At 41.0% G+C, this 16,684-nt stretch overlaps 1 protein-coding gene across 1 annotated transcript in view; it reads left to right on the top strand.

The window, feature by feature from the left end:
- The window catches only part of FRMPD2 (FERM and PDZ domain containing 2), a 603,077-nt gene that overhangs the window by 402,263 nt on the left and 184,130 nt on the right, over positions 1-16,684 (top strand). The window contains exon 30 of the mRNA XM_086921788.1: positions 8,800-9,394. Coding sequence (XP_086777914.1) covers positions 8,800-9,394 — 595 coding nt within the window. The remainder of the gene's footprint in view (positions 1-8,799; positions 9,395-16,684) is intronic.

Here is a 16,684-nt window from a genome sequence, read left to right as displayed (position 1 = left end):
CAGCACCCTTGCAAATTTACTTGCACTGGGAACTACCACCTCCTAAGTAGAAGCGACATATGCACCACTAGAAGGAACATGAAATGGACTTCACTTGCAGATGACGATAAAGTTCAGATGGGAATTTATCTCTTTGCAGAAAAGTTAGCCCCTTTAGAGACTTCCGTTCCCAATGCCTTAACTTTGTTGATCTTCATTCTGAACTCATGGGGCAACTAAAACTACTCCTTACTAAGATAAGATGTAGGGGCGACCACAGATCAAACTATTCTGGGTGGGACACAATGGACTGCAGACTGCCCACACAGTTCTCCTAGAAGCAGAAAGACATGTGGAACGAAAGGGGATTGTGAATGCTAGAAAAACCTACAAAGAAAAACTAACACAGGCGAAAAGGGGGTGGGAGGAAGAATACAGGGAAAAAGTTACTGAATCCTTATATAACAGGAACACTAAGGAATTTTGGTTTCTAATAGCAACATGGTTGCATACCACTAGCAATCATCCGGGTACAATATTACAACCCGATGTATGGGAAGCTCACTTTACTGAGCTATACAAGGTCTGGAAAACAGAGGACATTCATCAATCTAAGAGAAGTAGTACAATTCAGAAGGGACAAAAATTCCAGGACAGAGAGGTAGCCCTAGGGCTAACTGAATTTGCACAGGCATTGCATCTATTAAAAAAGGAAAAAGTCCGGAGGTTCCAATTGCATCACGGGAGACCAACATCTGTCACACCCTGACATATGTGTGCCCTACTTGATGTGTCGCCTTCATTGATTTGAGGGTGGCCTTTGACCAGGTCCCTAGGGAGCACCTTTGGGCAGTATTCGATGACTTTGGCATTCCAGAGAATCTCTTAGATATTTCAAAAACCATAGAGACTGAAATGTACGCACAGGTTAGGTGGAATGTGGAAGGAGACTTTACATCTAAGATGTGCATTAACCAAGATGTCAGGCAAGGATGCGTGTTGGCGCTGACTCTTTCTAGTCTATACATTAATGGAGCAATAAAATGGCTAGTGAACTGCAATCATGATGCACCAACATCGGCAGGTATGAGTGCTCAATTTTAATGTTTGCTGATGACATGCTTTTAATCTCTGGCACTTCGTGTGAACTTCAGCTGCTGCTAGATCGTTTTTCATCCTTTTATTGCGCAAGGGACCTCGAGATAAATCCAGAGAAGTCAAAATGTATAGTTTTAAATCCCCATCGTTTGTTCAAGGGCAAATTGAGGATTGAGGGGGCCCCTATGGAGCAAGTAAAATCTTTCTATTAGCTGGGGATCAGGCTTTCTGACAATATGTCCTGGGACCAACAGTTAAGGAAAGGTAAAATGACTACTCCAATGGCCATGGCGATAGGAAAGAAATACATGGCCATTTCCAGTGGTGCAGTGACACCAGCCCTGGATGTATATAGGACCATGGCCCTTTGGGGGCTGCTTATGGTGCTGAACTCTGGGGTTGGACAGATACAGCCCCACTTAGGAATGTTGAAAACCAATTTGTTAGGTCTCTCTTTAATCTACCTAGATGCACCCCTTTAATCCCATCACAATTTGACATACGACTTAAAAGAATAGAACATGTCATTTTATTAAAACTCTTAACTTTTGGATTCACATATGGTCCACCCCTGAACTAGCCAACTACAGGAAGTCCCTAGAGGAAATCATGAGGCTCAATAAGACGACTCGAGCTCCCTGGCTAAGGAAAATAAAAGTATTGTGTGAGAGCCTTAGGATTGATGAGGTGTGGTCCCACCCTGAGAAGACGACTCAGGGCACCATAGAGACACTAAAACGTATCTATTGCGAAAGCAAACTGGAACAACTATGGAAAGATCAAAAAGTGCGGAGCCTAACAGACAAGTGTTTGAGTCACAAATGTAGCCCGTCGTTTGAACCTTACTTGGACAGAATATACCCAGTCCAGGCCAAAATACTGTATATACAACTGTGGTATGGTATCTTACTACTACACTCTTTCACCTCTTAACGGAACAAATATGGTCTGGCTACTTCCAATTGTCCTTTCTGTTTGCAGACAGACAAATCTATTGACCATTTTTTGTTCTTCTGTCCCATTTATAACACACCACCAAATGGATTGTCTCAGTGTGTTACTGGGAAGATCCAGAATTATCAGATACGACACTAAGGAGGCAATAGTGTATAACGTGTCTCATTTCTCAGAATGGGCCTGGAGAATTAGAACCTTTAAGTTAAAGGTGTTATTGTAGTTGTCTGTTTACCTTCACAAATTATTAATAAGTGAAAATGCACTTGTACTTTACAATGATACAAATTGTCTCGTACTGTGGGTGTGAGAAATAGAGCCCCTAGCTAAAGGTGATGTTGTTGTGGAAAGTTTACCTGCTTAGAGCACCACCAAGCACAAATGCATTTGCACTTTATAGGCACAAGGGAAAAGTTTTAACGTTTGTTTGTAATCCACCATCTGTTTTAACTCAATTCACATTATGTGCTGACTACTCTCTAACTAATTTATAATAGAATTGGCTTGTATACTCAATGGATGTTGTGCATTGTGTCTTGTATGAACCTGTATGTGTATGAAAACTGAAACAAGTATCAATTTGGGTCATAGTGGAAAACGAACTATATTAGGGAAAGTGAATACGGAACTCTTGAATTATCCATCCCAATTTGGTGTAATAATGTGCAATCTCAAACTTCCCCAAGAGGGCTTGGGTCATATGAATGAACAGGCTTTTAGATGTGTCCTTGATTATTTCTTGGTGTTGATGTATCTAAGAGTTATTTTATTTGGTAGATATGTTTAGCATTTTGCAGTGATTTTATATTTGACCCTGTAAGTAGCCTTTTAAAAGAATCATATTTTTTAGAATAAAGATACCCCTAGACTGGTATGGACTTGATATACAAGGCGGGTCCCTGAGTCTAGATTAGGTCCTCTGGAGGTTTATGTTGTGTAAATTCTTTTGAGGTTATCTGCAAAGTCTGAAAGGATCAATCTCCACTGCTTTCATCACACTACATTAAGACAAACTAGACACAGCCTCATCTCTCCATATACTTGACTCCCCTAGTCGTATCTTCTCCACCTACACTTGTACATGAACCTCATTATACGGATGTGGTCTCACTTCAGTCAACAGTCTGTCCATTACCTCAGCCGCCCCCTCAGAATCACTCCTATTCTTTTCTTTTTCTTTCTTGTTCTTATTTTTGTCATCCTATATTTTCTTTTGCCTGTTTCAGCAGTAACCACAGGGAAAGCATCAAAAGTTTCGAACACTTCTTGCCTCCATCCCTACTTCCGTAAATGCAATCTCACACCCATCCAATGGTTACACAACCGTATCAATTTTATTATGTGCTCTCTCTTTCACCTCATAGTTAAACTCATTCAAGGCTTCGAACTTTACAGGTCTAGGCTGTGGCTTCATCTCAAACATGATAAGCCTGAAATTCTCTGTATTTTTCACTTCAAATTTATCAGACACAGGAAACTGTTACCAATTATTGTTAGCAGGAACTTTATTCCATCCTTTAAGCCATAAACATGTATGTAACCCATAGTCCATTAGCATCATTTTATGGGCAGGGATACAAATTGTGGAGGAAGAATCTTCCCCATTAGTAGGAATCGCTGGTTTATTCAAATGCGCATCGATTGTACTCTCAACCTTAGTCACGATATACAATACTAATACAACCAATCACAAATCAAATTCAGAGGGAGACTCGAAGCGCACTACATAAATCCACCAAATAAATACGTTGTCTGCCTACCAGGATAAGGGATCTAAATCAAACTCACCACACAAAAGAGAAGTGCTTTCAATAACATCAAGATAGGCTCTAGACCAGTGGTGACCCAATATTTGGGTCAGCGTCTCTATTGCCAGTGTCTATTCCCATGCACCAAGAAATAAACAACCCTAATCAGATTCATTCACACACAGCTAGACTATAGAACTTTACCCTTTAACCTGATGTGATGCCACATACATTTTATCATACAATCATACTATTTTATCTTGAGATCTTGCATTTTCATGAATTGGTAAACCTTATACACAACTCCAAAAACATTTGCACATAAGTCAAATAAAATCTCAATATTTCTTCATCGAGAGCATAGTTTAAAACAACTTCAGTAATACGCACACAACATTAGTATACAATGAAATGTCAAAGCTTGTGCAAAACAGAACTCAAAACCCAATGAAAAAATACTCTGTGTCAATTGCATGCGCCGCAAAGCTCACATTCCACAGCACAAAACAACACACGTGTTTTACCACAACCTGCATAAAATAATTCACTATGCAAAACAACTCACTTCATAAAGTCCTATTTATACTCACATAATGCAACTCCTGACAGTAGCATAATCCATGTGGTTCCAGGATTCCCTAACTTCAGACAATTTTTTGGGTGCAAATATTCAATTAAATTTTGCACCAAATTTTGCATCGATCTCCCCCAGTTTATACTAATATTCACCCATCTACCGCATTCTCCACCAAAAATCTGTTAGTGGAGTCAATCTGAGGCAAATAAAATTGGCCCAGGCACTAAAATAAAAGTGCCCCCCATTAGCAAACCTAAATAGCTAAAAAGTGGCCCTCATTTGCAAATCACACTTACTGTAAGGGTGTTTTGCAAGGTATGGGGGACTGCATGGTTTGTGTTTACTGCAGGCAATGTTTGTGGTAACATCAGGGGGATCAACAGTGAAATCTGATCCACCTGGCCATAAAACAACCCGACACACTGCTAAACAAATGGCCCACACATTGATCTTTCAGGCGAGCCCATCGGACACTGGCTCATTGCCCTATAGGCCAGTCTGATCGAGTCCATTGGCACTTTGTACCAATATTATCAAATGGCAGATACGTAGGATTGGGGCTGTGTGAGTCGCAAAGGATGAGGACTCAAGGCACAATATTCAAAGACAAAATCATAAGGGCTTATACAAAATCAAATCGCAATTGACATAGGGACCGATCTGTTGAATGGTAGTAAAGGGTTTCTAAGATTAAATCAAATAGTCTGTTATAGGGTTTGCCTTTGTAGAAATGAGTGAAGAGCCTATAAAATATGTAAGTGCGAAGTCAACAAGAGCATCGACATGAGGTCAGACATGAGAAAAGACAGATGAAAGGAAAGAAACATGCACATAGTGCCGCTTTTAAAAGTCACGTTTCTTCAGCTGTCAGTGCAACTAGGCACAGAACCAGGTCATTTAAAAACAGATTAATAAACATTAGCTTTGTTAATAAATCTGTTCTAACAATGGGATGTAGGCCATGGCAGTGTCCTCCGTGATAGGTGGCCTTCTGGAAATGAGCTGCCTAACTGGTCTTCTAGAACCCTTATTGCATACTAATCTATGCTGCTCACTTGTAAATATAACAAGCATTGTCATAGCCAATTGGTCTCGACAATGGGAGTGCCTAATTACAGAGATGGCGAAAGGGGCATTTGCGGCACAAATACAAACAGGCAGAACCCAGTGCACCGGGAAGGCCCACATATGAAAGAGGAAGAGTGTGCAAACAGGAGGGATCGAATTCAGGTGTCCATCTATGCAAGGACGAGCATACATGCTAATGATGAGTAAAGCACACCACATACATCAGTGTGTGCGTACCTTCCCCCAAACACACAACAGGGACAGGTGTACATAGGGAAGCTAGGGATTCAGAGCTTGTCTGTATAGATGGGGCAGAAGGGCTCTCCTGTGGCAAAGTGGCTGCCAGTGATTTGGAACTTCATAGCGCTGTGGTTAGGACAGAGGGGCTTATTAGTAATACACTGGCATGGGGAGCCATTTATGTTGTGACATGAGGTGCCCCATGTATCTGCTGCCTGCCCTGATTGTTTACATGCCCACGTGCAACAGGCTGAGCACTGACAGTAGAGAGAAGTTGGCTCTTGCCATTTCTCTCAGTCACTTCTTGTGTACTAAGCACCGAGCCACCGGTACTTTGCTGCTGCTGAGTATTGATTGCTCAGTGCCCCAGGAGTGCAAGTGCCACCACTCACTGCACCAGGCCCATGCCTGCTGCGATTCAAGAGAAACCACTAGGTCACTGACGGATTTTTCTGACAAGACATACACACACATGCGATGAACACAGGATAAAAAAAGCTGTAATCACTGTATGGTGGCCAAGTATCCTAATTAATGCATGCCCATCTTATCCACTTATTGCTTTTTAAGGATCATCTTTTTTCAACATTTAGGTTCACTTTTCTCATTAATAGTATGAAAAGGTATTGTGTAAACAAATTATATTGGCTAAAGAACGTGGACTAGCTGAAATTATAAGGGACAGGTGTGCCACATTACTGCCTAGCCGTGATTCGCTACGTGTCTCTCTGCTCAGATTGACAGTAAGTGGCCTCTTCAATGCCGAGCCTGTGCTTACACACTGGCCTCCAGATTTCAATGTGTCTCCCCTACCAAGGTGCCCTAGAATCTCCAGGAAGGACCCTGAAGCAGCAGCCCAGCGTTCACACTCACTCCCCATCGCCATTCTTCCCATCCCTGCTGAGTTTGCTGTACAGTAATGAATTTCTAGTCATAGGTGTCGCAGTTTTAAACAAGGCAACGGCAAGCAAAGGACGTGCAACTGGATGCAGTGTGGGCAGGCATAGTAACTGCTGTACCCCCAAAGGAAACAGCAAACCGCAGCAGTTGCTTAATAAAACAGTAGCATTAACTGTGTAAGGAAAATCCACGCTTTCTTTATGGGGACTAGTCACAGGGGCACAACTAAACCCGAGCTGTGGGTCTAACACAATTTCCCAGTAGCGTCGGAGTGGACATGGAGAGAAACCGGGGCTCGGGGAAAAAGTGACACTGCACTCCCTTTTTTTTTTACTGTGTGATGAAACAAAAAACTGTGTGTAACACACTCACATGGCAAAATCACGCCGCAGCCATGACCCGTTGCCCCCACCCGTTTCCATGTGCAGGCATTGATGGACAGCAAAATGAAAAGAAGGACGAGCTAATTTAAAAAAAAAGTGCTCGAAGATGGAGTGAATAAAAACAACAGTACACCTGAGGAGGACATGTTTACCAAGAAACTAAAAGCTTCTAAAATGGTAGTAAAATGAGGGATAGTGTACTTGGTCCGTGCTCGCAGGAAGGAGTAAACAGACACAGGAAGCGGCATGACAAAAGCTTGTTGTCGACAAATGGGAGAAAGAATAGGAGAGCGATGATGGAGCGAGCAAATGGGAAGCCTATGAGCGGGCTGAAGCCCACAAAAGTAGATACAGCTTGTCTCTTCGAAACAACACATGCACTGTTTACAGCAGAGACCTAAAAAGTAGCGTTTCAGAGGATATTCATGAAAAGAGTAGCTACTTGGGCAAACTTGGCTTCCTAATTTCCTGCAATTCATAAATAATCCAATTTTAATACATGCTCAAAAAATATAATTCCAACAAATCACCAAACATACATCAGTGTAGAGTAAATACATGAAAAGAAAAGAACGTCAGGCAGGTGGCTGGACTTAAACTTGCGATAAACTCTGTTGTATTGCGGCCTAATCCTGGCATGTACTAATGTTACTATGCTATTTACAAAAATGTTCAGCTGCATGCCTAAGTGGTTTCGCTCTTCTGTATGAGCCAAAAGATACCCACCCAACCTTGTGTTTGTACAGTACTTCACAATAATTACTTGTTTGGAAAACTCGGAAAGTACTTTGTTAGTGTGTTTTAGAGTAACTGCCTTATATTAAAAGCTTAGTTGTTTCTCTTTTCAAATGCCAAGCAATGAGGCAACTGACTCTTGCGCATTAGAGGCGAAAATCTGTATTTTAATTGTATCCATGTATGTCATAGGACGGATTTTGAAAAGAAAACGGTTTGGCCTTTCCTATGAAACTTTGTAGGTCTAGTACACAGACAACTTTACTTGTGTCAACAGCCTCATAATAAAAAAAATGAAAATAAATATACATACACAGAAGGGATTTGGGTCAGCTCTTTTCATCAACTGGTCTGTTCACGTTTTACTTCTGTAGTTTGGGAAAATATGGGGACCCCTACATTAGCACTAAATACTTGCTAGCTAGCTCATTAGAGCGTACAGCTTAAGGCATTAAGCCAGTCCTCTACAGTCATTGGCTTTCTGACACTTTGAGAGCAGCAGTATGCCGAATAACATGTGCACATAATCTAAAAAAAAAAAGAGCACTTCAATGCCACCATTTGCGAGACAATACTTCACTTTGCCTATGTTTTTCTCTTTCTTTTCATTATCATTTTTTAGCGTTCCTTGTGGGTTTAACCAATTTGGTCAGCTTACAGTAATGCTAAGCTGATAGTAACTTTACTTTCTGTCAGTAATATTCATACTTTTCTGTGATGTACCTTGACACTAGAAAGGGGCCTAATTACACCTGCCTGCTAGGACGCACCGTATTATTAATTTAAAATATATGTGATAGTTAAGTTTTTTAATTTTCACATCTTATTTTACGCGTATGACCACCACACTGAGATGGCTGCATGTTCTCTTTATTTTTTTTATTTTGTGGCATTGTCTTTCAGTAAAAAATAATCATCGCACCAGTTTGCCAATAGCAACCCTATTTACATTGTTAATGCTTATTTTACTATTGTTTTATTGTTATTTTCCAAGTAACAGAAATGTTTTTAATAGAGGGAGAGATGGTATGAGAAATTCAGTAGTCTTGGAATACAATGGTTATGGGAAAACTTGACATGGAAAGGTAAAGATTAAACTATTATTGTTTTACTCTAGATCGATGAAAAAAGTGCCACTTCTGAGGAGACGGGAATATTTCTGCATCATGCTAACCTTTCAACTCTTACCCCTGACTCAATTGTATATGAGGAATCCATGGGGACATTGGCCTCTTATCATGCTGACTCAACACTGGATGACACCATGATGCTGCCATCCTACCCTATTGACCTTTCCCACGAGGATGCCTTACTGGAACTACCCCCTTATCCAACGGACTACTTGAATGAGATGACCGAGCTGCCTGCCTTCCCTGTTGACCTCTCGTGGGAGGATGAAATGATGGACCTACCTCCTTATCCCATCGATGTCTCATGTGAAGGTGCCCCGTTGCATCTACCTCTGTCACCCACTGACATCTCAAGAAAAGATGAAATGATGGAACTGCCCCCCTATCCCATTGACCTCTCAAGTGAAGATGCATCAGTGCCTGTGTGCTACTCTTCAGTTGACATCTCACATACAGAAGCCATGATGGCCCAGCATGACTCTCATGCAAGTATCACGCCTGTGCTCAATGGAGAAATTGATATAAATCATTTGGGTGAAATTCCTGAAATCATCCTTGTTAAAGACAAGAATAGACAGTTAGGTGAGTTACACTTTGGTGGACGGTATGCGTTGCTTTTTCTTAACCTCTATTTTACCACCTTTGTCAAATCTCAAAGTTGTTTAAAAATGCCACCCTTTGGATTGTTATCAATTTTTAAGGGAAGAAATTGTTTGCTTCCCATAGGGTAGTACAACCTTGTGGCTTGAATTACGATGTGTTGTTAGGTAACTTCATTTGATTGCACGTCAGTAATGATGGTTCCCAGCATAAACTGACTCCCATCTTTAGAATATTGGAATATTGTCAATGAAGCATAAGTCTATGGTGCAGCACAGGGCTTTCGGTACCAAGCTATGCTCTTGCTTCACTAATTCAGTTCTCTAACTGTAAATTGAAGTGGAGAATTGACATGTTAGTAAATAGGACCAATGAAACGGGGGTGCAAGTGAGAGAATTGGAGGAATGCAAGGGGATCCATTAGATCCAGGTGCTTAAAGAATCCTATTGTCTCTTTACTTCCTCCCCAAAACCCCAGCAGCTGCTACTGGTAACTGAATTAATTACAGCCACGCCATGCTAAATTCCATTGTGAAAAAGAGGAAATTCTCTTGCTCCTAAAGTCCACTGCCACACAGACTATGAGGTAAATAAGTAGGTAAGATTACAACTGGCAAGAAAGGGATGGGCCTACTGCTTTTGGGACAAGTCAAAGAGTTAGAGGAAGTGTAAAAACATCTAACTATACTGCATGATTGAATCCATAAATGATTCATTTTCATAAATATTCATAAATGTCTTACAATCTAGATAGAATACAATACAGGATTTTCTGAGTAGATTTTTAAAATTCTTTAAATGTTCTTGAATTTGTAGTTCCATATTTAGAAAGAAGCAGCCAGAACATGTTTCGCCCTACTGTTCATAGACAAAAAAGTATCCAAACCAACCAAAGGAAATAAAGTTTAATGAGTGGGCCCAGTTCTCAAAATGAGGAGTGATGACTACCCTTATTGGGAGTACAACCTCTTTGTTAAATTCCCCTCACACACTATAATAGTGTCATGCTTCATCATCGGGACTACATAGAAAGGGAGTGATTCAGTTCAGGAACAAGAGGCTGGAATCAATATAATCATATCTAAACAAACAAATACCTCTGAAACCATAAATGAAACTTTACTTGTGCCACAGTAGTCCTTTTTATTAACTCTGAGTGGAGGTTCCCATCACATGATGCATTAAAACATACACCTCTGTGGGGTTTCTTTTGTACAAAAACTTATTTTCAAAAGCGGCAATCAAAAACAGTATTTACATCACATACATATATTTTATCACTAACAACAAATAATTTTTTCACACATAAAAACAACATCAAACACAAGTATAGTGATGCTTTCCATTTTTCAAAAGAATAAACTTCCAATCAGAATGTTATAGTCCTACTGAATTGCGTTTAGTAACGGGACCTTTTTTATGTAGGTCCTCAATGTTGTCTATTCTCTAGGTCCTAAGGAGGTCAGAGACTCATTTTCAAACTCTAATCTCTGGCTTGTTAAGTCCAGTGCAAGACATTTAATATTTGGCGTGATATTGTGCTTGGTTGCTCTAGGCCTCTTGGTGATAAGAGCCAACACGTTTCGACCTTCATTGGGGGGTACCAAGCTGATATATTTATAAGAAGGTCTTCATCAGGGCAGGACTGTGTTCGGGTAGGACATCTATTGCCTATGTGAATTAAAATAATAATAATAATATGAATCTATTCCTTATACTATTTACACTTAAATAATATTTGTGATTGGCTCCTTACATACCGGATCGGATTTTCGTAATGCACCGGTGTACAGTTATTTATAGTCTATGTGAATGAAAATAATAATACTGTGACTCTATTCCTTCTACTAATTACTCTTAAGTAATACTTGTGATTGACTCCTTACATACCAGGTTGGGCTTTCGTAATACACCGGAGTGCAGTTGGTTATAGCCCACTTAACTCTTCAGTTCAGTCTGTTCTTTTTGTTTCCTTCTATATGTTGGCATTCTAGGGTTATGGTTGTAAAGAAAATGGAATACCTTTAGTTTCGGGGCTCGATGTTTTTATTTAATCTAAGGCATGCACTGTCGCCTGATTACGTTCTAAAGGATTGGTGTTTTTTTTTAAAAAGCACAATTAGATTAGGAAACGTGCTGCACATGCTGAAACTGATTTGGGCGTTAGTGTGTGCTCATTCTGTGATCGTAAACTGCCCATCGTCCAGGGAATTTACAAAACATGTACGTGCCTCCTGCTTTCCCCGTTACTCTGTCAGTGCCCGCCGTTGTATTGAATGAGTTACAGCAAATGAAATGCGTGGTCAAGTGATCGACATTTAGAGTTTTGTGTATGGCAGCATTCTACGCAGCTTCTCCCGCAAACCTTGTTTTATGTTGATGGTGAGCGTGTCGATTTTCGGGCTATCATCTGGGGTCCTCAGGTTTCTGCTCCTCAGTTCTCCAGGCATTTTTACGTACTACACGACGACCGGCATTTGAACAACCCGGTTCTCCTTCCTACCGCTTGCCTGTGTTGGACATGGTTACGCACGTGTCGTATGGGGCGTATTTTGCCTGACTTCGCCTGACTTCCTGTGTTGGCGTTCTCATGGTAATGAATGTTGCAGTGGTAGCAGTACAACTTGTTGATCTACCTTTGGTGGTTTATTCATATAGTGCCTCAAATATACAAGTGTATTTTGAGATCTCCCCCATGCTGGCACATATCATGGTTTTCAATCATGGACAACGTTTCTGACTAATCTGCACTTCCTCGATGGATGTCCTCCTGGCGCTTTGGGATTTGAGCATTCATGTGCTCGACCTGGGGCAATACTGGTTGTTTGTAGCTGTTGTACCGAACTCCGGACTTTCTGATGTGCAGTTTTCTATCATTACTTGCACGTATTCCTATTATGCACAGTGTGTTATCTGGTTCATTTCGTTCACTTCAGACCATTCTCTTTCGTACCCGGATACATTATTATTTTTGCTTCAAATCTGGATAATAAATTGTCGATGTTATTTCCAGTTACGTGCTTTAGCACTGTCCGTTTTATGTAATTTTGGCCATGGCCTTTGTCTATGCAGTGTGTTGCCATCGGTGTACTTAAGGTCTTACATCTAATTCGTGAGCGGTGTTGGGTTATCCGCTTTTTTATGGGCTGGGTGGTCTTCCCAACGTAGGCTTTTGGGCAAGGGCATATTACACAATAGATGACATTACGTGTGTTGCAATTCATGAACTCTTCATGCTTCATATATTTGCTACCGTATGTAAATATACGTGCTGTTGCATGAAATGCAATTTCCACATCTTCTTTGATTTGAGGTAAGGACAACAGTGTACGTTGCGACTGGACAGTGTTTGCGGGCACTAACTTTTCTTTTATGCTTTTGTTTTTCTTCAGAGCAAATATGAGTGTATGTGCAAATGGTTCGCGACCCTTTACTGCGTTCCAGTTTTATCGTACAATTTTTTTCACTTCGTTGATGAGACCAGAAAATGTGGTGCCATAGACCAATGGCATATTGTCCGGCTTTACTTTTGGTGTTAGGAGGGTGTCGCTAGGGTTGACCCAAGCCCTTTTCATTGCGCGCTTCAGCAATTTTCTTGGATAGTTTCTCTCAGCTAGTTCATTTACAAGAAGTCTGGTATCGTTATAGTAGTCCTCCTTCTTGGTGCAGTTACGCCTTATTCTTAAGAACTGGCTGTATGGTAGATTCTCACGCAGATTTCGTTGGTGGAAACTTGAGAAATGCAGGTGTGTATTCCTGTCTGTTTTCTTTGTGTATACGGTTGTGTATACGGTCTCCTCTGAATGTTAATCATCAGGGCATCCTGGCTCCTACAGCACCCTGGCTCCTCAGACCAGGGTGGGCTCAACCGTTTTCCAGGGAGCTCTTGTGAGAAATAGACAGGGGGGTTAAAGATTAAAAAAACACCATCTACTCCAGGTGGAGAGATAGTGATCATTAAAAGTTCAGAAAAAGGGTGTCCCCAGGATATAATGGTCCTATAACCCTATGTATGCCAACATGTTTCAGCTGGTGTAAGGCCCAATGTGTCCACGGCTTTCGTCAGGGTACAAATGAAAGTAATATCCCTCCCTGCAAAAAGTATGAAAGCAGAAAGATGATTCAAAAATTATTTAAATATCATGCAGGTGCCATGTTGCTATACTTATCCTAAGTAAGGCGTTCTCAGTTAGGGATGTCCAACCAAAATGCGGTGGACTGCACGTTCCTCACGAGTGCAGAGATGAGGGGTGGTCTTATGGTAACACAATCATCAAAGATCCCGGCCCTGTACTGCTAGCTATTCGGTTCTGCGTCTGCTGTTCGCCTGTAGGACTGAGGCAATTTCAAACAGTGTAGACATCATAAAACAAAGAAGAGCAAAATTCCGAAGTTATATCATGGAGTCTTGGTTTGCGTTTCATTGGCCTAAATAACAAATGTGTTTATGAGAGTAGTAATTCTCTGAGGTCCTGAAAGTAAGGTCAGGTGCTCTGTTAGCAATGGTGTGGTACAAAAAGCTCACTTTGCCACTGGATTCAAGCAAGCCGGGCTGAAGGCAGCTGGAATGCCAGAAACCGGTCCTCGGAAGCTTGTTTCCGGTTCAGGGAAGGCATGGCTTGGCAGTTCGGGCTGGACTGTTCCCATGAGGCATAGGGTCAGGCTGATTTGCATATAGCCATGTCTGAACTGGGGTGGCAGAGTGGGCTAAAGAATGGTGATTGATTAAACCCAGATCTTTTGACTGGGTGTGAGTGTTTGATTGGTTCAGATGCTCCGTCCATTACCACCCCCTTTTGTACCGCTGTTAGCAATGGTAGCAGGGTGCCGGCATCTTCATATGGAACAAAGGAGTCAAGTATCAAGGCAGAATTCTGAAAATCTACATAGAAGATCCTGTATTGTGCTATAAGCCAGTTACAGACACATGCATGTTGATGTTGCAGAGCTGCTCTTCAGTTATGGCTAATGCTAATTCTTACATGCTCTTGTTGCAAGAAGGCAATTATTTTTTCACCAAACAGCTATAAAGTAGGCATTTACTAAACATGTATAACGCTTGCACAATTCAAGAATTACTTATGTCCCAAATTTTGCCATATTTCAAGTGATTTTTCCATATGTGAGACTAGTTTGCACAGAAGATGTCTCACCTGCCAATTTTTATCTCAAACTATTCTTCTGCAAGTAATTTGAAATACGTTTTGTATTTGAGGTATCCCCTGTCATTCCGTTTTTACATTTAATATAATCAAGTGAATTACGTAATTTCACGCACCCCTACAATAAAGTGAAATTATAAAATTTATAAATGAAGTGTGGCTTTGCCCATCTTAAGCATTCAAAACAGAACAAAGCAAATCAAGAACCAGAATGCAATGCGAATTAAAGAAGTAAAGTGACTTTGCAAATCCCACTGGAGGAAGATACACGCAAGCTACAAAACTATGGGGCATATTTACAAAATTTGTGGCACAGGGCAGCTCAGCAAGTCACCTTGCTGTGATATCATGCATCACAGGAAAGGGGCAGGAATGCCCCTTTTTTTATCCAATACAGCACATTCCCATTCTTTCCCCTTGTGCCGTTTTGGCAGTCTAGCGCCGACCCAGGAACCCTTGCACCTTCCTGCAAAAAACAATCCTGAGAGACTTTTTTTCCTTTTTCTATATGTTCTCTAGAATGCAGCACTCAGAGAAAGAGGAAACATATTAAGAAAAATAAACATATTTCTCCTCATTATGCCTCTCCTTAGTGGCATATTTTTTTGACTCATTCTCTGTTTGGTAACTCTGGAACTGGGTCAAAAACCATTGGAGTTGCATGGGAACACCCAAGCAATGCCCACAGAACACCTCCCTGGAGTGGCTTTGCATGGCTTCATAAATCTGACTTAGATGTTTGTGTCACGCATGTACCACTTTGCGTGGCGCAAGCATGATGCAAACCACTCATGAATATCCCACTATGTTGCACTGGGAGGTGCAGGCAAAATGCTATGTAAGGCCAATCCCACATTAGTCACAGATATTCTGAGTTATGTTGTTTTGCGTGTGGCAGCTCTACAACTGCTTTTTCAATGTGATGGCCTTGGGTGTGAAGGAACATCCCACTTGTATTACTATTTATGAACAGTTTTGAAACAACCCTAAATTCTTCCTAAGCTCAGTTGCAAATGAGGCATGCACTTTCAAGAATAATTGAGAGCATAAGGACCAGAATACAATGCAAAGGAATCAGCCAGTTGTGCTGGATTGGAACACTTGGAAACAAAGAAAGTTATGTTTTTTTTATTTAATGCGAGTGAACGGCAAATTAGTCCCAGCTCCTCATGAAATTATTTTCTGCGTGACCACACTATGGCCCAGATGTATCAAAGGGCTTTGCCCATTCCATGTCGTCTATGGGGAAATGTGTTGATACATATGGCCCTATGTATCTTTTTTCAATGTTATAGGCCTTTAGGATTCTTTTGCGCACCAAGAAAGATGTTGGCAGTTGAGTATAGGGAAATATTCTAAGATTTCCTAATGATTGTTGGGCCTTTAGCAGTATATCATTCAAGATGCTCTTGCACTAATTATCTGTGAAATTAAATTATAAAAATGCCACTCCCGATAGATTGGACCCATATTAAATTACTATGATTTGTTTAAAGATCAAAAGGGCTGCACCATCCCTCTTTGATCAAGCTCACATATAATGTTCTCACTGTGCACTGCATATGTTAAATTTTGTTTAAACTGTAACTTCAGTTTGGTACATGATACTAGGACCACTATTGTTGTCGTGGTCTAGGAATCCAAAAAAGAGGGTCATTTTTGACTCACCTAAATTCCTTAATATACATTATATTTTAGCATATTTCTCTTATTGAGATTCATGTATCCTTTGAGCTGCCCGGCCGAGTGGGTAAAGTGCTCTGCTGCCCCATCTGGCAGATCTAAGACCCAAGGAGGCAGTAGGCCCGTTCTAGGAATGACTAAGAATCTACTTCTGAAGGATGGGGAGGAGGTTGGAATCTCCATAGTCAACATCTTGCATTTACTCGCTAATTTGATGGCAGTGTGCTTCGACTACTTGGCAGTGGAAGGTCCCAGACTTCTGTCTGTGCCTCCAAGCAATATGTCTCGCTGAAGAGTTTGAGAGGGAACAGTTTGGCCACGGTGGATGGAGATGTGTCTAAGTTTTAGATTGAGCTGCCATTTCTAAACCTCCCTAGAATGCAGCACAGAGACTGGCTATGCAATGAGCGTATTCTTTTCAGTGACC

The sequence above is a fragment of the Lissotriton vulgaris genome, chromosome 5 (assembly GCF_964263255.1).
Source record: "Lissotriton vulgaris chromosome 5, aLisVul1.2, whole genome shotgun sequence".
In the NCBI taxonomy this organism is placed as follows: Eukaryota; Metazoa; Chordata; class Amphibia; order Caudata; family Salamandridae; genus Lissotriton; species Lissotriton vulgaris.
The sequence above is the reverse complement of the archived record's forward strand: the minus strand, read 5'-3'. Positions and strand labels throughout refer to the sequence as shown.